The sequence below is a fragment of the Crocuta crocuta genome, unplaced genomic scaffold (genome assembly GCF_008692635.1).
Source record: "Crocuta crocuta isolate KB4526 unplaced genomic scaffold, BGI_CrCroc_1.0 scaffold152, whole genome shotgun sequence".
Lineage (NCBI taxonomy): Eukaryota > Metazoa > Chordata > Mammalia > Carnivora > Hyaenidae > Crocuta > Crocuta crocuta.
Genome location: NW_027528798.1, coordinates 3,586,970 through 3,608,126, shown reverse-complemented (window position 1 = coordinate 3,608,126; position 21,157 = coordinate 3,586,970). Strand labels below are relative to the sequence as shown.

Here is a 21,157-nt window from a genome sequence, read left to right as displayed (position 1 = left end):
GTTTTTCTTCTCAGTCTTTTTTCAAAATGTGTGAACGAATTTTTGTGAAAATACAGTTGAGTCATATTATATACACAGTTTTACGTCCTGTTCTCATTGAACATTCGATTGTGAGCATTTTCCATGTGATTAAGTATTATTTTACAACATTGTCTTCAGTTACTTCATGGTTTACTGTTCTGCCGATGTGCCAAGGTTTCGTTTCTCATTATTTTAGGTGGTGCTATGGTGAGCATCCCTGATTATTTCCACGAAATAAACTTCTAGAGGTGGAATTGGTTTGCCTGCTCCCCCTTCCAGACTGAGTGCTGTCCTTATCCTCCAGAAACAGGCTTCGGAGTCCCTTTCTCTGCCTGTAGTTCCGATCCCTAACGAGCTCTCCCATCAAGCTGTTCCATGACTCTTGCTGCATTAGACCATGAGCCGTCACGCAGTGGCGGAGGGTCTGAGTGTTTCGGGCCCAATATCCCGTGGATGGCACTGTACCGCGGTGCCTTGTGTCATGCCCTTTACACACAAGCCATCCACAGGTCCTTCTGATGAATAAAACCCTTAACTCTCGTTATAGTGGGAAGATGCCTGAAGTGGACTATGTGATTCTGTCAGAATGGTTTGATTGGATCGTGAGGAACATCGACGTGTCCATTGACTTGATAGGTGAGAGGCCCCTCCTGATCTCCCTCCCCCGGTGAGGATGTGCTTGGCCGGATGCCAACCAGCTGGGATGGTGGGCAGAGCCCTTACCACTGCTGATTCTTTTCCCACGTCAATTCAGCCTCCTCTCCAATGGCAGACAGAATCTGGGGCGTTTTGGTTCCTCCTCTAGAAGCACCCTGGCCTTTGTTACTCAGGCTGCTCTCCCCTGGTCCGTTGTGATTTGATGTTTTTCTCCTAGTTTATATGAGAAGGAGGAGGGACAGGACCTGGACGTTTACTGAGACCCACTGTGCCAGACCCTGTCTAAGCTTTGTGTATGCATGGAAGCTCATCCAGCCTCACAACGACCCTGTAGGGCTGGCGACATGGAAGGAAAACGAAAGTTGGGATGAGGCTCAAGATGCCTGTCAGTCCACACAGCTGGTCCGTGGTCAGGCTGTGAGCTGGCTGTGGTCTATGTCTCCTGCCCAGAGCTGCTGGCGGATGTTTCTCTCCACGCCTTGCCCACACGCCTTCCTTCCCTTCCCCCTCCCCTCAGCTTTCACTTCCAACCATGAACGGAGTAGTTAGAACCACGTATTATTATTTTTTTAAATCTCAGTTTATCTGCGGACCACCCCTGAGACCTGTTATCAGAGGTTACAGATGAGATGCAGGGAAGAGGAGACGGTCATCTCCCTGGTAAGAGCCCTCTTTAACCCGCCTCAAGAGGACCCAGAAACCAGGTCGTTCACAGCCCGGCCCTTCCCTCTGTGAGATCACCATGCTGTTGTCACAGAGGAAGAAACAGGAACTGAGTGCCCTGGAGGCTAAACTCTGACTTCCTCTGTGGCTGGAGACCCTGTGCAGAGTCCAGACCTGCCTCACTTCCTATGGCTCTGAACTCAGTGCTTGGCGCCCTCTGAGCTTGGAGGCATCCTTTCTCCCAGTCCGCGCCCAGGTGCCCCCAGGGCCCATCCTGTCCCCCTCCTAAAGGTTACTTGCCTGGCTGCCCAGCTCTGGATCCTCACTAGAACGTGCCTGCAGCTGCATCCCAACTGCTTCGTGCAGTGCTGGGCTCGGAGGTGGCCCTCTCTAGGACTTGCCCAGCATCTCGCCCTTCTGGGTTCTGGCGCAGGGCCACATGGACTCTAGTCAGGCCCGTTGTAACTGTTGGACTGGCCTCCGTGTCCTGGTCCTTAACTCCCCACGTTCCCTCCAAAATCCGGTCTCCACCTTGCTGCTTGGGTGATGTTTCCCAGCCACAAGCCCTCAATGCTTTGCTGCTGTCTGGGCTAAAGTCCCCATTGCCTGATTGGTGTGATCTCCCTCCACTCCCTGCTTTTCATGCTCTGGCCACAGAGACTAGTTGTGGCCACACACCCACACCCACACCCACACACACACACACACACACTCATTCACCACATAGTTACATAAATGTGCCTTTGTGTGTAGTGGTTTCTTTTGCCTTCCAAGTTCAGCTCAGATATCATCTTCTCCAGGAAGCCTTCAATGGCCTTCCCTCCATTGTGCCTCCCTGACCTCTGGGCTTTTTATGATCACAGCCCTAAGGACAAGCATGTTGGAACTGTCTGTTTGTTCCCCATCCATCATCAAACTGTGAGCTTTTTAAGATTAGATCTTATTCCCTCTGCATCCCCAGCCTGTTTCCCAGGGCTTGGCACCTAGGAGTTACTCAGTCAGTACTGAACTGAATGCCCCACGTGAATGCCCCTGGCAGTACACAGAGAGAGGCTGACAGGCATTTACTGGGATGTCATGGGGGTCTGAGCTCAGGATGGGCTGGAGTGGGGGCCCTTAAGAGCTGTCCAGCTCCTGAGGTCTGCCTAGACTTGCTTTCCATGGCCTCAGCCATGGAGGCATGGGCCTCCCTCTAGGCGGCTCCTTTGAAATCCAGAGACAGGAGTGAAGGGTGCAGTGGAGCGGGGCTGGGCCAAACCAAGGTAAGGCACGGCCGCTCTGTGTGGTGACACAGACGTTCCGAAGAAATGACAAGTCTGGAGTCCCTCGAAGCCATTAGCCAAGCTCTTATCCTAACATTTTTGACCCGGCCTCTAGGACAAATCTTTGTTGCCAAGGGAGAACTCAGTGGTGGATGAGAAGGTGGCAGTGCGGTTTCCCTGAGAGCTGCGGGGCCGACAGGAAATTGCTGCTTGGGGAGGTGGTCACAGGTGGCCGGAGCACCTTGGTTTGTGCACGTGGAATGTGTGCTGTCCAGTCCTGCCCGTGCAGAGGCACGAATGGCTTAGGGCCATGTTTGGGTCTCTTGTCCCTTTGGTTCCACCTTGTGGAGCTTTCTGAAGTTGGTCCTCATGGTCTGGAGGGTCCACAGGTTATAAGTTGTCTGAGGTGGCGGGAGCAGCAGGAACGGACTCCCTAGGCCGGTGAGGGTCACTGTCCTCTTAGAGGGAAGGTCAGAGGGGAGGGGTCAGAGGCTGCCCAGGGCTGAGCTGTCCGGCCGTGGAGTGGCCACGGAACCCACTAGGAAGGCACTGATGGCCCTGCTGCGGGAGAAGTGGCAGGAAATGTGAGAAGCCAGGTGGCAGGGTGTGCACGGGCACCAGTGGGGCGGGGGGTGGGGGGGGACTGGCTCGCGCGCGGCCCGAGTGAAGCCTCTGACTGTCCCCACGCCCAGTCTGGCTGGCCGAGCGGCTGCACTTAACTGCCATCTGCCTGGGCCGGGTCAGCAGTCGTGGGCTCCTTTGTCTAAGCCACTGCCCCATGGCCATCGACATTCATGCCCCTGCCCAAGACCCTTGGTGGAAAGGTTTGCCCTCCTCGCTGCTCCTGACAGCCTGTGTCTGTGTGTGTCTGTCTGTGTGTTTCCTGGCAGGAATACCTGGATGCTATTCACCGCCTCTATGAGGAGTGGCTCTTCAAAGGAGGCCTTTTCCCTGTGGCAGCCCCTGTTTTGGTAAGTCCCCCTGGCAGGGTAGGAGATTGTTCTAGAAGGAGGAGTAGCCCAGGGAATGTCAGCCACTCTGCAGTCTGGGGAAGCACGAGGTCTTTCAGAGCTGGAGGATTGAGAAGGAGGAAGCAGGGAGGATGGGTAGGGTTCTTTCTCTGGCCCAGGCCCCACTCTGGACTGAGCCTCAGAGTTAGTTGGACAGGTCTGAGAGAAGGTGACCTGTCCCAGGGTCATTACACTGGTGGCCACGGTAGCATTCACTTATCCAGCCTCGTTAGTGAAGGAGTGTCCCAGATGCCTGAAGTTTCCAGTCATGCGTTTTGGCTGTAAGCACTCGAGCTGGTGGTCTTTGCAATGCTGCCCTCCTTCTTCAGTGGGTAGCAGGCGCAGAGCCTCACTGCACCCTTTCTTGGTGACCCAGGGCATGTGGAGGAGCACCAGTGCCATCCTGGGCTGTTACCCAGCGATGCCCTTAGGAGGTGCTGAGGTGTGTAGGACTGTTTGCCCCAGACCACTCACGTGTGTGAGCTCCCGCGTTGGCTTTGTGTAGCAGCCCCCTGTTTTCCTGCTGACACACGCCACTTCTAACTCTGTCGCCGTTTCTGCCCTGTCCGCGTTTCTTGCTTCCCTGACCCCTTGTTTTCTGATTTGCTGCTCCTGAATTTCTTGAGGCAGGCAGGTAGAAGCTGAGACCTTCGGGAATGTGTGCACAGCGTGGGATGCGAGGGAGGGCCGCACACAAGCTCTTGTGTGTGGCCTGAGGGACATCTGTTTGGCTTCTCAAGTACTTCTACTCATGGCGCTTCTGAGCCAGGAGGTTGCTGGAAAGTGAGATATTACTGTGCTGGATTTTTGAAGAAGTAAAATCTATTCTACCCCCCCTCCCCCCACCATGATTGGATAATATAACACGATGGGGGAAAAGCATCATTCGTGGGCTGGCTGCAGGGACCGCTGTAGTGGATTCGTAAGTGAAAACGTAGCTGAGAATGTGAATTGACCTCGAATCAGGTGCTGTTTTGCTTCAAAGCTCCCGTTTTATCTGCCTGTGACCTTGGGCTTCTCTGCCTCTCCCCGCCTCGTCCTGCCTGCCTCCACCTCTTGCCCTCTTCATCGTGAAGGGAGGAGGATGTTGAGGTCAAGTGCAACCCTTTGACCCGTGTGTTTAATTTCCAGGTGATCGAGGCTGACCATGACAGGAAGAAAATGTTAGAACTCTTTGAACAAAACCGGGACCGCATACTAACTCCAGAGAATCAGAAATATGGCTCATAGGACAGGAAAGATCATGCCAGAAAAATGCCCACCGCTGCCAAGTTAGCTATTAGGAGCAATTTGGAAAAAATCCGCTTTCGAGAGGGCTTTATATTTGGACACGTTGTTTTCCTGATGGTCTCTTCCTCTTTGCCAGGGTCTTCATCCTGGGTCTCTGGGTCCTTGCAGGTAAATGACAAATGGGACCAGTGGGTTTGTCATGCCCTTTGGTGTTCGTAGCCTTACATTCCCCCGGTGCCTCTCCTCATGGTTTCCCACTGCTGGGTCCCCTCTGATTATGGGAAGAGCCTCCTGATGGATTTGGGGTCTCTAATCCTTCCCGCCACCCAGGAGGTTGAGGCAGTGTCCCTTACCTCCCAGAGAGGAAGTTGAAGCTCAGAGAGGCTAAGGGGCTCCCCAGAGTCACACAGCCAGTGACAGTGGAGTTGGCACACTTCAGACTTTTGACGACTGAAACATTCTCTGCCTCTCATCCTGAGAGCCTGTCTTCCCCTGCTAGAGATCTCACGTCCATGTGGGGAGAGCCACCAGTGCGTGGAGCCAGCATCCTCATTTTCGCATTATTTAGCAGTTCTCGAGGACAGTAGGCATTCCTAGACCTTCACAAAATTGTGCTGTGTTTGGCTTGAGCCCAGCATCCGGTAGTTTCCCGGCATGAGACTGCCACGGCATTTACCACCTCGTCACCTGGACTTCCATGTCCTTGGGAGAATCATGCTTTGGTTCTGCATGGTGCGTGGTCTCCTTGGTGACAAAGGCCTGTCCTGAGCTGCTACCAATTCCATGTCAGGGAAATGGCTTTTGCTGCCTGGGTGCTTTGCCTGGTGCCAGGCTGGGGCAAGTGGCCACCAGTGCCCTGGCTTCCGAGGCTCCCTTGGTCTGATGGCCTTGCGTGAGGAGCTTTGTCCTTGGAATTACTGAGAGTCTGTAGCCTGTGGGAGGGACCCAAGTGGCCTTAAGTCTTTTTGAAATGTTTTTTTCATGAAGGGAACACCTTGAACCGTAGAGCATGAACTCATCTTCATTGGTTCAGAAAATATCTTAGCTTCTCTCAGCTGCAACAGGACATCAAAGCCATAGCTGTCTCTTGAGTCCAGTGGGAAGTAAGAGAGAAAGAACATTCTCTTAGGAGACAGTGTGGACAGGAAGGTCAGGGCTTGCAAGCAAAGGCTCTTGGAGCACTGGTACTCTGGATATTTTGGAAGTGGGTGGAGAGAAGAAGACTGTTGTCGACATGGAGAATGGTCAGTTGTGAGCTTTGGAGAAACGGCCACAGCTCTCCTGAGCAGCAGTTGGTGTAAACGAAGGTTGGAAAGCTTCGTCCCAGCCTCTGCGGGAGTGTGGCGCCTGTGCATGCCGCTTTCTGACTCCACGGGCGCTAAGGTGCTCTGGTGCGCCAGTCCCAGAGGGAGCATTAAGGGGGCAAGGCTGGGACTCCTGGACCAATCTTGGGCTATGCGGGCAGAATGAGGGGCAGCCCCGTGGGGCCGTGTCTCTCAGCCCAAATGTCAGTGCCTGACGAGACGCCCAGGGGAGGCAAGAGCCTATGCTGCTGGGGATCTTGACGACCCAGGGCAGTCTTTGGGAAATTGTAGATGAACAGTCTAGTATTTTCCCCACAGCTCAATTTGAGCATCTGTTTTGGAGGAAATGTGATTTTAAAAAATAAGCCTTGCTCTGTGGTAGATCTCAATAAATCCTTCACTGAAAACCTGAGGTTAATTTTGGAGTGGTTCTCAGCCAGTGATTTTAGCTCCCTGCAGCATCCTTTTGCCCATAGAAAATGTGTTTTCATTTTCTAAACCCTGTCTTTCCTAATGTGGGATGTTTGGGTCCAAAAGAGCTCGTCATCATCTTGCTCGGGCATGATGGAGAGGATGCTGCGTACTTGCTGCGGCCAGTGCGGGTGATAGAAATCTCTCAGCCCATGTGTATCACACAAAATGGCTGGTGCCCAGCTTGCACATACGAGAGTTGCCTTCCCTATGTGGCAGGCAGGGCTGGTGACATCACGGGTCACGGAGCAGGGCAGGAAAAGGGCAGATGGTACATGGTAGGCACGAGACCTAGTTTTTAGAGCAGAGGAAGACGCCCCCCAGGGACTCCCAGGAATGGCTCAGAGGAGCATGGCAGGGGCTGGCTCCTTGAATTGCTAATGGGCAAGCCAGGGCAGTGACATTCCAGATTTATCGATGTTGCCCCATTCTTACCCTTAGGTGGGGTTCTGTAGGGCGATTCATGAGTACACCCCAGAGTTGCCTCAGCGGCTTTGACTTGTGGTACTTAAAAGAAAATCTTGAATAGCATATACACCTTCTTGTACTCAGCATGTTTAGTGAAATAATTCTAATTTATACTTAAGCTTTTTAATTTTATGTGCAAAATGCATAATTAGAATCATTCAAAATTTGTTCATGTACCTGATGATTAAAAGCAAATGAGAAGTGTATTTCTGTTTCATATAAAAGGACGGAGGTGGGTGATCCAGGGCTGGTGTGGTGGCTCCGAGGCCATTGGGTCCCCGGCTCTCTCTCTGGGTTTCTCTTCCCAGTTCAACTTCCTGGTTTGTGGCTTCCTTCCTCCAGGGTCTTCCCTGTCCAGGATGGTGCCAGAGCTCCTACTCTGGCTAATGATGGCATCAGGACATATTGTCTGTCCCCCATTCACACTTTAATTCTAATGTGGATGAGGACCTTTGCAAGGCACAACTAAGATATGCCAGAAGGTTCTAACAGGATTTTGCTAGAGGCCTTAGAAGTTAGGAGGGAAGCCAGGACCCACAGGCTGGGCCACAGATGGGATGTCAGTGCTGTGGCACCCCTGACCCCACCTCTCCCTCCTTTGTCCCTCACATCATCTTACCCTCACTGTCAGGGACCGCAGTGTCCTCAGCTCAACCTGCCTCCTGCGCTGGGCATAGCTAGGAGAGGGCAGAGGCCACCGGTGCAATGCACTCCCACAGCTTGGCTCTCAGGAGGCCCTCCCTAAACGGTGGGCCCTGGGAAAGAATGTCACTTTTTGTTTCTCTTCCTGTCCTCTTTCATTTCCACCTGAGCCACCCACCTAGATAAGTGTCCCTGTCCTCGCCTGTGAAATGCGTCAGTCAGAGACCTTTAACTGGGACTCCCCCAGACCCCCGCCATCAGACCTGGGGAGGGCTTGAAGTATGTACAACTCTTTAGAAAAGGTAGAAGATGTTTCCAGAACCTGCCTAGCCTTGGGTGCTGTTGAATCTGTGCCATCTTGTTTAGAGCCCTGGGGCCGGATGGGGGAGCTCACATCAAATGCTTAAGTATCTGTAGAATGAGTAATACTCATCCCTGTGGCCTCTCCACCCAGAAGAATTACAGTTATTAAAGTAATTGACGAGCTCTTGGAAATGTCAGCCATCCATTGTTGAAACTCTAATAATAATAATACCCCGCCTGGTGCCTCTAGGCTTTGGTGGTGGATTACTCACCCAGGGCCCCAGGGTCACCGGCACAGGGCTTTCTTTTCCTAATAACCCCAACCCCGCAGCTCCTCTAAGAAGACAGCTCCTCTAAGAAGGGGGAGTGAACTCCGTGTTCCTTTAGTTTACATAAGATAGTGAGCTTGCCAGAGGCTGTCATTAAACAGACACTAAGAGAGCCAGTCTTGTGGAATCCTTGTTTGCTGCTGTCTTCCTGAATTTCTGCATTTCTTGGCTTTTTCCTCTTCACGGCTGGGGTCCATGGATCACAGGTGTTCTGGAGAGAGTATCAGGTGTTCTGAGAAAAGAGGGTTCTGTAGTCCATGAAATTTGGAAAGACCCACCTGGGTACTTTCTCTAAGATGCACAAGCTACATTAGATAAACTCAAGAAATCCTGCGATAAAAACACCTTTTCACCCTTACTTAAGCCAGGGATTCTCACACTCATTGACAGTAGAACCCCTCATTTGGGGGATATCCATTAAGAATCTCCAGAAGTGCTAATGTTCCGTGGGACACGCATTGGGAAAAGCACTGTTTTAGGGACTCTGCAGCTACTGCTGACTCTTGGCTTTTGTGCCTTTGGGGATCTTAGGTACTGGTTCCCAGCTTCAGGGCATCTGAATCCCCTGGAGGACATGTTAAAACATGGATTACTAGGTCCACCTGCAGAGTTTCCAGCTGAGTGGAATCCAGTTCTGGGGTGGGCCCGAGAATCTGTTTTCTAACACCATTCCCAGGGACGATGAGTCCAGGGACCACCCTTTGAGAGCTATCTCCCTAGGTTTAAGTTTCTAGGATTGGACATCCCAGAGTTCCAAGAAAACTTGGCTCCTTGTTGGTTGTTGAATGTCTTGTGAATGTTGGTTATCTTATCTGCCAAATGGGAGCATTGCTCATTTCTCAGGGCTGTAAGGATAACTGACCTGGCATATATATGGAAGGGGTCACACCAGCCCCTGGTATACAGTAAGTGTCCCGTAAATGTTAGTTCATCTGATGTTTCCCGGAAACCTGGCTGGAATGCAGATCATTGGCCGAGTAATGGCAGCAGCTGTAGTGACTGGCACTTTCCGTCAGAGCGGCATGGGTACCCGCTCTCACCAGTTAATTGGGACCACCTTGCCTGATCTGTTCAGTAGGCACAGGTCACAAGCCTGGTTGAGGCCGACTTTCGGGACTTTACCTCTGAAAAGTGTCTCATGGCCTTTCTAGAATAATGGAGTACGGGGCAAGCAACTGGCCTTTCTTTTCTTTTTATAAATGCTTGTTTCTCATGGGACTCTGATCTGCGCCTGGAATCCTGAGGCGTGAGAGGGAGGGTAGGGAGAGACACAGCTGTTCCTCAGGCCATGAGAAGGGACGCCGCTTCTCGTACCAACAAGGCTCTGGAGTTCCTTACACAATAAACTGATGGTATTCTTACTTCTTGGCAGACCTCTTTCTCCATGGGCTTAGGTGACCTCTCACTCACCCTTTCCCTGATGCACAGAGCAGATTTATTTGTTGCCAGGGATGGGTAGATGTCGACAGCACCAGGCTCATCTTGGGAAATGACCAGAAAAACGAACAGCGACCAGCTGTTAAATGTTAAGTGAATCTTAACTTTTGGGATCCACTTGGCTTTGTGGATGGGACTTGGGCTTTGGGGTCAGAATATGGGCTGGGATCCCAGTTTCCCTGGTTATTAGCTGCAAGACCTTGGGCAGGTCACTTTGCTTCTCTGGTCCTATTTCTTCCTCCCTTGGAAATTGGGGTTCTGTGTTCTCCCTCATGAGGAGAGAGACTGCACAGACTACAAAGGGGGTAAGTTAAATGAGTGATGGACACAGAGGGTCTGGAGCTGTGCCAGGCTATTCCTTACTCTTCAAACCCTTTCCACCTCTCTAGTTGGCTGGAGAGGAGACCAGACTTTCTTGCACCTTCCTGGAGGGGGAAATATTTATCAGGACTATGGAGGAAATAGTATTTCAGCATCTTTGCAATCTCTCCCCAGGCAATCTGTCAGCAGGCCTCTGTTCTCTCCCTATCTTTTGACAGTACTCCCCCTGCATCAGCTGTATGCCAGGCCCTGTGCTGGCTGACAGGTGCACACTGATGGCCAGGACAGACACCTCCCTCCACTCATGAAGCATGTAGTTTAGTCCTCATAGCTACCCCACCTCCTGAAATAATCCCCAAGAAGACCCACACTGAGGCAGGAGGGCACCGGCAGCCTCAGCACTCCCGTCTGTTGGGGTAGAGATTTAACGCCAAAGAATCACTGATAAAACCAACACCAACTATAGAATTTTAGTGAAGTAGCAGGATATAACATTAGCATATGCAAACAATAAATAGGTCATAATGGTAGTAAAAATCCCATTTACAATGGTAACAAGATTAAATACTGTACTTAACAAGATAGATACGAAAACATGTAAGTGCTAAAGCACTCCTCAAAGACCCCAAATAAGACTTGAACAAATGTGAAGACCTACCATTCTTGGATAGGGGGACTCAACATAAGATGTCTGTTCTCCCTAAATTCAATTACAGCTTTAATGCTATCTGCTGTCTCAATAGAAACACCACGGTCTATTTTATGGAGTTATACACATTAAAGTTTATATAGAAACACACACATTCAGGAATAACCAGGAAACCACTGGGAAGAGAAGAACTCCGATGAAGGACTAGCCTTACTAGACAGTAAAACACACTGTAAAACCTGTATCATTGAAACAGTGTGGTATTGATGCATGAATAGATAAGTAGAGCAGTGGAATAAAATAGTCCAGAAATAGACCTAAGTACATATGGAACTTTACCTGATAAAGATGCCATCTCAAATCATTGGGGTAAAGATGGACTTTTTAACAAAAATGGTGGCTGAGGTGACCATGTGGAAAAAGATATAGATCCATATTTTAATGCCATATAAACTCCAAGGGGTTAGGGAGCTAAATGTACAAATTGGAACCATTCAAGTGCCAGAAGAAAATGTGGATGAATTCTTCTCCAAAACCTTGATGTAGGGAAAGCTTCCTAACGATGATTCAAAGTCCAGGGGCAACCAAATGTCAGTCATTCTGGCTAAGTAAAAAATTTTTTAAATTGTGTGATAAAACCCAGCATGAACAAAGTCAAAAGACAATCAATAAACTGGGAGAAAAAAATGCAACCTATGTAACAGACAAAGGGCTAATATTCCTAAATATCCATGAAGAATTCTTTAAAAATGAAGGACAAAGGACCAAAAACCAAATAGAAATAAAAAAAAAAAACGAGAGAAAGATGTGAAAGACAATTTACAAAAAAAGATACAAAAATGACCCTTAAACATGTGAAGAGTACATTCACTCAGAAAAAAGCAAATGCTATGGTCTGAATATTTGTAGTCCCCCCTCATTCATATGTTGAAAGCTGAATGCCCAAGGCCATGCTATTAGGAGCTGGACCTGAAGGAGTGGGAGATTGGGCCGTGAGGGCAGAACTTCATGAATGGATTCAGTGCTGTTGTGAAAGGGACCCCACAGAGCTCCCCGTGCCTCTTCCACCCTGTGGGGACACAGCAGGAAGTCGGCAGTCTGCAGCCCAGCAGAGGGCCTTCACCACAACACCACCATACCGGCACCATGATGTTGGACTTGCAGCCTCAAGAACCGTGAGAAATAAATTACTATTGTGTATAAGCCACTGATGTGTAGTATTTTGTTACAAAAGCCCAGATGGACTAAAAGAACACTGACATACCATTTCTCACCCACCAGACGGGTGGGGGTGGGGGGGACCACATTCTTCTGGTGAGGCTGTGGGGAACAAGTACTCACATACATCGCTGGTGGGAGTGTAACTTTGTACAGCCCTCCTGGAGAGAAGTTTGACAACATCTAACAAAGTACATATGTACTTATGCTGCGTCCCACTTTTGGTATCAATATACACTTTCTACAATATGAAAATATCTATGCACAAGGTTATTTATTGCAGCATTGGTTTTAACTGCAAAATAACTGGAAACAGCCTAAAGACCTATACATAACAGAGTGTTCAAACTATGGCACAGCCACGCAGTGGAGTGGAAAAAAGAATGAGGAAGCTTTCTCTGAACAGATCTGATTTCCAGGACATAAAGCAATGTTGAGTGAAAAAAAGCAATGTCCAAATGAGTATGTATGGTACACTATCCTTTATATAAGAAGAGACCTAAAAAAATACACAGATGGAGGGGCGCCTGGGTGGCTCAGTCAGTTAAGTGTCCGACTTCGGCTCAGGTCATGATCTCACTGTTCATGAGTTTGAGCCCCGCATCGGACTCTGTGCTGATAGCTCACAGCCTGGAGCCTGCTTCGGATTCCCTGTCTCCCTCTCTGCCTGTGCTCTGTTGGTGCTTGTCTCTCCCTCAAAAATAAATAAAAACATTTAAAAATTAAAAAAAAAAAAACAGATGCAAAGGAAATGAAAGATGACCCAGAAACTAAGTAGATTGGCAGGCAGAGGCTGGAGAGAGGGAAGGATGCAATGTGGTTGCAGGGAGGGGAAGAGAGTGACACTTGTGTAAATGTGTCTTTTTGTATAACTGACTCTTAGAGCCATAGAAAAGTGTCACATTACCCCCAAAATAAACAAACAGGATCAACTAGGATGTAGGAGGACTGGAAAATGGAATACAGACACAGCTGGCCCTAACGGCATCACAAGTGAAAAGCGACCACACCAGAGGGGTGGGGAAGTAAAGAAGTCGCCTAAGTAACTGTGGAAAACAGTATCTTGATGCAGCGAGAGTAAAGGCAAAAATTACTCTTCATAAATGCTGTGATAGAGTTTTAAAAGCATTTCTCACAGTGGTGTGGTTAAGCAGTTCTAAAACTATAGTACTAGACCTGAACAAACAAGTAGACCGTAGATGAAGAGAGCCAGGTTTCATTCTCTTCTACAGAAAGACGTTATAAATAAAAGGGGTCAGGTAGAATCAACCCGGTGTTGGGTTAGAACCAGAGGTATCAGTATAAACTCATGGTCTTAAAATTCTATATAGATATGGAAATAAACTCACATATGTATATGCCTGGGTTAGTACATATCCATATGACTGTCCCCTGAGTGGGCTTGGAAGCAATGACACCTCCTGACAGCACACCTGGCACCTGGCCCAGTGTCTAAACATCGTTCTCCAGTAAGAGGAACCAGGGCTCCTAGGACAAGTGGCTTATTGCAGGGGTGCAGCAGGTTAGTATCACCAGTAATAAGATGAACTCTTTGATAAGATGCACCAAGGACACAGCGTCATTTTTTAATGGTATTCTTGCCAAAAATGCATAACCTCACTTCAACTCTAAAAAAACACCAGACAAACCCAAATTGAAGGACATTCAGCAAAATCAGTATTAGGTTTTGACCAAAAGCATCAAGATGAGGACAGACAAAGCTAAGGCTAAGGAACTGTTACAGACTCGGGGAGATGAAGGAAGAAGGACAAATGGCGTGTGGGGTCCTGGAAAGGGTCCTGGAATAGAGAAAGGGTAGTAATGGGAAGACTGGTGACATTTAAAAAAACGTTTGTAGTTTAGTTAATGATACTATCTCCATGTTAATTTCCTGTTCCTGATCATCACACTGTGCTTACAGAAGATGTTGATTTTAGGAGATGCAAGGTGAGGGTTCCAAGGGAATTCCTTGCCTTATTTCACAACTTTAAATCTCAAGTTAGTTAAAATAACTACCTTCATGGGAAAAAAAGCAGAACACAACACTATAAATACTACAATCCCAAATTTAGAAAAAAAGACCGAAAGGAATTGCGTTAACACCATAACATTGGGTGTCTCCCAGTGGTGGATATTCTGGTAACGTCTGCTTTTGTTTTTATATCCATCTGTATTTTCTAAGTTTTCTACTCATTTGATGGATCCCTGGAAGCAGTGGTGAATGAGACAAGATGAAGTTTCTCATTGAGCTTATATTCTAGGGGTGGGGGAATGGAAAATGAATAAGTACATTTAAAATGTCTTTGCAGAAAATTAAGCTGATGCGATAGATGGGCGGCCATGGAAGGCCTCTCCGGAAGGTGACATTTAAGGTGAGTTGTGAATAACAAGAAAGGTAGAGATGGGGTTCGAAGTGGGGAAAGGAACAGTTTGCACAGAGGCTGGGAGGTAGGGGTGGGCTTAGCTTGTTCAAGAACCTATAAGAGGCCAGTGTGTCTTGTCTGCAGTGGGCTGGGGGAAGGGTAGGAAATCAGATCCGAAGGATGGTGAGGGGCCTCTGGGGCTTGGTGTTGCCTTGGGAGCCCCTGGGGGAAATTGAGCAAGAGAATCATAGGACTTGGTTCAGACAGGATCCTCTGGCTTTAGCTCATGAAGCGATGGGGTCATTTGCTTGGAGGGGAAGGGGTGGGAATACTGTGGGGAGAGCAGCACCTCTTGTACCCACTTGTGAGGTACATGTGCACATGTGGGGCCAAGAGATGGCTGGGAGAGGGGATGCCTGCAGCCCAGATGAGTGGAGCCCCTGAACCGACCCATGGATGGGGAGCTGACTTGTGATCCTGCGCTCCCAGGTATGGTTTTGTTCTCTGTGAACCAGAAGTTAGCAGAGAGAGAAGGGAGGCTGACAGAGGAGTGTAAGCACCTTAAGGGTGTATTAGTTATCTACACAGCTGTTTTAATATGTCCTGTGACAGTTACCTTGAGGATGTTGGAGGAAACTGCCCCTCAGAGCTGCCCAAGGACACACAGTGGGGATGGGAAGGGACAGGAAGCCAGCCCCAAGGGAGACACTGAGGGGCCCTGTGCACACCTCGCCTTACCTCCCTGATACTTCCCAGCCTCCTGTGAGTAGGTCTGACCACACTCACTTTACAGATGAGGAAACAAGGCGCAGAGAGATGGAGCAAGTGGCCTGAAGTCACACAGTCAGTGGGTGTCAGGGCTGGGACTTGAGATCAGAGGGATTGCTTAGCAGATTGGTCCCTATGCCTGATAAGCTGCGGGTTCCAGATCTGCCGCCTCTCCAAGTGGTCACTTTCCTGGTGGAAGAGCTGTCTGGGTTTCTGTCCCTGTACCATCCAGGGATGACATTTTTTAGCTATTGCCTGGGTGGTGTTCTTGGGTCAGAACTGGCCCCTCCAGCTCCCCGGGGGGAACATAGTGTCGGGGAGCTCTCGTACATGAGGGGGTTCCGAGTAGGCCTTCCTGAGCTGCGTGATCCTACTGTCTGGGCTACCAGCCTCGGCGGCTGGCTCTGGCCCCATGAGAGGTTCTGATTGTCTATTGTTCGTAACCCCAGGGCCTGGGAAGCCCCCAGGATGGCCTGCTAGAGTTGGGGGTTTGAGGAGTTGGGAGATGCGTTCACAGAGCTCATCCATCTCAGAGCAAGTGTTTGGAGGAACGGTGTCTGCACCAGCGGTGGCCAGCTCCGGCTGTGCCTCTGGCATTGGGTCCAAGGACTTCCCTGACAATTGGGGGCCTAGTGTCAGGCAGGGCTGGCCGGGCATGGTGACCACTCTGCTCTCAGCAGCTGCTGCACTGGGGACCAGGGACCTCTCACTGGTGCTACCCAAGGGGGTGATCGCCTCACCTTCGGGTGGGCTGGGAGCCAGGGCTGGGCCCTGGACTTGGTCTCCATTCAGGCTGCTCAGGGGAAGGTCCCTGGGGAACAGGGGTGTCCGGTGCAGAACAAGGTCACTGTAGCAGGTCAAGAACTCCTCACTGTCCGAGCGTGTGCTGGCATGGCGCTGGGAGTCCAGGGGGAGCCGGCGGCCAGGACTGGGGGTGCGGGGAGATGTTGAGGCCTCAGGCAGGCTCAGGGCCATTGGCACAGTGCTCTGATGGTCAGGGCCCTTGGCCTGGGCCCTCTCAGATCCCAGCCCTTCTGGGGAGCCTGGCTGGACCCCCTCGGGGCAGTTGTGGGTCTTCACCAGCTTTCTCTCTGAGCTGCGCCTGCGGTAGGGCCTGGCCGGTTTCTCTCTGCCTGGTCCCAGGACCTGCCTGCTCGAGGTCCCCAGAATGGCCTCACATGTAACTCTTGCCAGGAAGATTTCAAACACCAGCTGCTTGGCATCCTCCTTGCTGATGGCCTGGACCAGCGAAAACTCTGCCTCAGAGGTGGCCACGTAGCCCAGCCTGCCCAGAATGGTGTGCAGTGTTTGTTGAGAAAGCACAGGCTGCACCCAGTAGGCAAAGTTCCCAGTGTATGTCTGGAACAAAGACGGGTGTATATTAGAGGTGGGACACACCCAGCAGAGTGGCTGTGAGTAGCCAGGGAGGACCAAGGGCTGATGCCTGAGGGCAGGNGAACTGGGGCATTTGGCCACTGGGGCATCTGGTCCATGATCATGTTATCCTTTGTCCCATTTTACAGAAGGGCACATGGAGGCCCAGAGACAAGACAGGACCTGCCGCAGGTCACATAGCAAGAGATTGAGCTAGGGTGAGGCTCTGATATCCTGACTCCCAACCCAAGAGTCCTGGCCTGGAGCCAGAAGAGATTAAAACTTTCCAAATCTAGCCTCCTTCCCTTGTTTATTATGAGCTCCTTGGTTCCTCGTCTCTAGAGAGGTAGAAGACTCTAGCTTGGAAGGTGCACTGCCTGAGTTTGAGGCCTGTCTCTTCTACTTATTAGCTGGTGACCGTAGGTAACTTGCATTAACTTCTTTGGTTCTCAGTTTATCCAACTATAAAATGGAACTAAAGTCAGTGGGCATGATGGGCACGCTGTCCCCCCCACCCCCCGCCCAAGGCAGAGCTCTGGTTCCAACCCGAGCCCCCTTGCTCAGAGGCATGGTGGTGCCTACCTTCAGGGACCTGATTTCCTTCCTCCAGGGAAACAGAAGTAGGTTGACAGATATAAGCTCCAAGAACTCTAGTGCCTGCACCAGTTTGTGGCAGACAGGCTGGGTAGGGCTGGGTGCCCCCTGGGAGTGAGTGGCCCCTAGATTGGGGGCCTCAAGTTCAGTCAGATAGAACTGAGGGGGGGCCCCTGTGTCCGAGAGCTGCTGGGCTCTGTGGGTGAGGGCCGCTTGCCTGCAGACCCGGAGCCGGCCGGCCCCTGCCTCCTCTTGGTAGTAGCTGATGAGGTCACCCAGGAGGGTCTCTGGAGCAGCCTCCTCCGGGCCACGGTGTCGGGGCTGGCTCATGGTGGCTCTGAGGTGCCGGGTGCCGAGGAGAGCCGTGTGGGCCTTTCCGGGCCGGGCCCAGGCTGGCCCACCTCCGTCCTGCCCTGGTGCTCAGTCAGGAAGCTGAAGAGGAAGTTGTGCTAGCAAAAGAGAAAGCCGCACACAGCCTGGCTCTGCCTCTGCTTGTCGCTCTAGGGGCTCAGACCTGAGGGCGGCTGGGGCTGTGCCATGTCCTGCCAGTGGAGCGGAGCTGGGGTCTGGCTCAGTCCTCGCCCCGTCTCCTAAACAAACGGGGAAGCAGATACAGCAGCGCCCACAGCCATCTACACCCCTCTGCAGCGGATGCTGCATGCCAGCCCACAACCCCTCAGCCCGCTTGGGGTGCCACCGTTTAAGGCTCCTTCTGCCTCACGCTGGAGAAGGTTCTCTGGCTGCAGGAGTGTGCTCTGCTGGTGTGCAGGACAGGCTCCAAGTGCCAGGGTGTTAACACCAAGGAGGGTGGGTGGATAGAAGCCCCAGCTTCTTGCCCCGGCCAGGACAGTTCTGGGGTGTGTCCTCCACGCTCTCGGGGGTCCCCGGTGGGATCCGCCCCAGGTGCCCACTGCAGTAACCTGCTCATGAATGCACACCGTTGGCTCTTCTTCCACCCTTGTTTTAATCCCCGACTCCTCGTGTGCTTCCCAGGATCGCCTCCCAGATGATGGGCACACAAATCCTGGGACTGCTTTGGAGGAACAGAGACAAATAATCTCCATCCCTCCCCACCTTTTCCATCTTTTTTTTTTTTTTTTAATATACAGTTCACTGGTTTATTCTCAGACTTGAGATGCCATTTATGCCCTATGGCCCTGGAGGAGTGGGGATCATGCTAGAATCTCCCTCATCATACCCCAGCCTTCTCTAAGGAGGAAGCAGATTAAAGAAACAACAGGATTTTCCCTTTCAGTACAGACCCAGGTATAAATAGGGAAGCACCCATTAGGATCCTGATTCACCCCCACTATCTGAGCCCCTTCCAGGGCAAAGTGAATTTGGGGAGGAGATATGAGTGAGGAGCAATATTTAGAGCCGGGCTTCTTCCCCCCCTCCCTACCTGCTTTCCTTCCTTCCCTTCAGCTTTCTTCCCTCCCTTCCTTCCTTCCTTCCTTCCATTCATTCACCCAATACTTAATTAAGTCATCATTCACTCATTCAGCCACTCGGTGACTCACTCCTTCCATGTGGGTCAGCATTTCTCAAAGTGTGCTCCACAAGGAGCACTTGTTGGGGTTTGTAATCAGTCTTATGGGAGTAACAGTTTCCTGTGGCCAAATAAATTCTGCTGGTTTAATTAAGGTCCTTCGGCTTCTTGGCTCCAGGGCTTCTCATGGAGCAGGTGTGAGTTTCTGGGAGGGAGCAGCATGTGTACGATCTGTACGATCTCCCAACTTCTTAGACGCTGGGTGCTTTTTCATGTTCTCCTGTGCTATTTCGGGGAAGTGCTATCCTTGAGCAGCCAGCCTATGTCCTGGGTCCATGCCAGCCTGGGGGCTTCAGAAGCAAATGAGATAAAGTCCCTGTCCTTGGGTGGCTCACAGCCTGGAGAACCCCACCCGAGGGGGTGTTGTGACCTTGTAGTAACACAACCGAGCATTAAAAAAAAATTTTTTTTTTAATGTTTATTCAGTTTTGGGAGAGACAGAGACAGAGCAGGGAGAGGGGCAGAGATAGAGGGAGACACAGAATCTGAAGCAGGCTCCAGGCTCCGAGCTGTCAGCACAGAAGGGCTCGAACTCATAAACTGCAAGATCATGACTTGAGCCGAAGTCAGACACTCAACCGACTGAGCCACCCATGTGCCCCACACAGTTGAGCATTCTTGATCCTCAGGTTTCTTTCTATGTGACTGCAGGAGGCAGGAGAGCTGGAGACAGGGAGCAGTCTTCCCTGAGCTCAGGCGCCAGGGCGATTCCTGTCCCTGTGGTTGGGAAGACACTTCCCAATTGGAGTACTGCCTGAAAATGGCTCCTGCTACACTCTTCTGGAGCATAGTGGGTGTAGATCTCTCATTTCTCTCTTCATGCCACTTCAGTTTGTCATATCTTCTCTGACTTTGACCCTGTGGCCTCCCTCTGGTGAGGGCCCTTGTGATCACATTGGGCCCACCTGGATGACCAGGATAATCGCCTCATTTCAAGGTCCTTAATCACACCTGCAAAGTGCCTTTGCCGTGGAAGGCAACATCTTGCCAGGTTCTGGGGCGTCAGACCTGGACACCTTTGGAGGACATAGTCTACCACACCCAAACTCTCTGAAGCCCAAGGCCATGTTTTTTCCTTGATACCAAAGATTTATAAGAGCACTGAATGGGAATGGCAGATTTGGGGGAGAGGATATGCAGAGTAGCAGTCCACTGAGTTGTGCTAAAGAGGCAGTCACCGGACCCAGGAAGGCGGTGGTGGTGGCTGCGGAGGAGGTGGTGGTGTGTGTGGTGTGTCTGTATGTGTGTTGTGTGTGTGTGAACCAGAGTCTTAATTCTCATTGTCTTTCTGTCTCTGTTTCTGTCTTTCTCCTTGGCCTCAGGCAGATTTGCTGGAGTGGCCGCTATCTGTTTTCCTATTCACAGCCAAAGTTTAACAAGTTGGTACACAGGATTTAATCCCCACAGCCATGACCCACACCCCCTTTTAGTTGCTTCCTGATGGAACCACTTCACACCTTCTGCACACCGTGCCCCTAGGCTCTCCAAGAACGCCATCGCCAACGTGCCTGCGAACTGTGCCTCCAGGGTGGACCCAGATGACGAAGGGGAGGGCTGGGCCTGGTGCTGGCCAGTTCCCGCTCTGTGCTCTCGCACTTGGGGCAGCTCAGCTCCGCCAGTGCCTGCTTCCTCCCCAATGGGCCTCTGCAGCCTCTTGGCCTATGGGATTTGTATTCGCACTTTCTGGGCCCTCGGGGAGTAACTGACTTAGAACCTGCTTTCTCTGCCTGCCAGGGTGACTTAACTTTGCTAACAGTGCCAGCGGCAGAGGGAGGTGAGGGGAACACGGGAGATATGTTGGGGGGCTGGTCCTGGAGGCCCAGAGAAGGAAAGGATCTGGCTGAAGGTCACACAATGAGCTGGTGACAGAAGTGGGCCCACACACCTAGCCTTCCCTCACGGCTGTCCCTGCAGTGCAAAGGCTCCCGAGTCCCCCGCCAAGCCTAGGAGCTCAGAGGCCACAAGGAGAACAGGGGTGGATGCTGTTTGGTCTGGGGCTCCCAGGTCTGGACCTCTGCACTTACCATCCTCAAGGCCATGATACCCAGGGAGGAATCTGTTTCCATCAGAATTGAACTGAATGTTCTTGCTAGTTGTCCAGCCCACACATCCCCCCGCCCCCGGGCCCACTACCTAGAGAAGAACCAGCTTGAGCCCGACCCTGGGCCCCGAGTCTGGCAAGGCTGGTTCAGACACACAGTAAGGGAAGGGCTGGGAGGAGGAGATGTCAGAGCCCCTTGAGGCTGGATCATGAGCCAGCCGACGTAGACCTGCGGTGCCCACAGCCATCGCTCCTGTGGGAGGATGAAGGTGGGCACCAGAGCCAAGAGAGATGACACCCCTGCCCATATTCTTGGACTTCCTGGATCTGGCCATGCCTGAAGTCAGAATTGTCACTTAGACAATTTAGTTATGTGAGCCAATACATATCTTTTCTTGCTTAAGTAAAGGTTCAAATTGGGTTTCCGTCTCTTGCAATGGAGTCATGGGGGTGGGTGATGGTGCTCAGAGTTCGCCAGGGGGT

General features: G+C 51.1%; 1 protein-coding gene across 4 annotated transcripts in view; it reads left to right on the top strand.

Moving 5' to 3' along the window:
- The window catches only part of TK2 (thymidine kinase 2), a 35,099-nt gene extending 20,742 nt beyond the window's left edge, over positions 1–14,357 (top strand). For 2 of the 4 annotated variants that reach the window (XM_077755517.1, XM_077755520.1), the window contains 5 exons: positions 569–657; positions 1,259–1,338; positions 3,494–3,574; positions 3,990–4,055; positions 4,745–7,290. In XM_077755517.1, the coding sequence (XP_077611643.1) occupies positions 569–657; positions 1,259–1,338; positions 3,494–3,574; positions 3,990–4,055; positions 4,745–4,843 (415 nt within the window). In that variant the 3' untranslated portion in view covers positions 4,844–7,290. Of the gene's footprint in view, positions 1–568; positions 658–1,258; positions 1,339–3,493; positions 3,575–3,989; positions 4,056–4,744; positions 7,291–14,294 lie in introns of those variants that run through there. The other 2 variants (XM_077755519.1, XM_077755518.1) reach the window with 2 other exon arrangements.
- Positions 14,358–21,157: the final 6,800 nt, after the last annotated feature.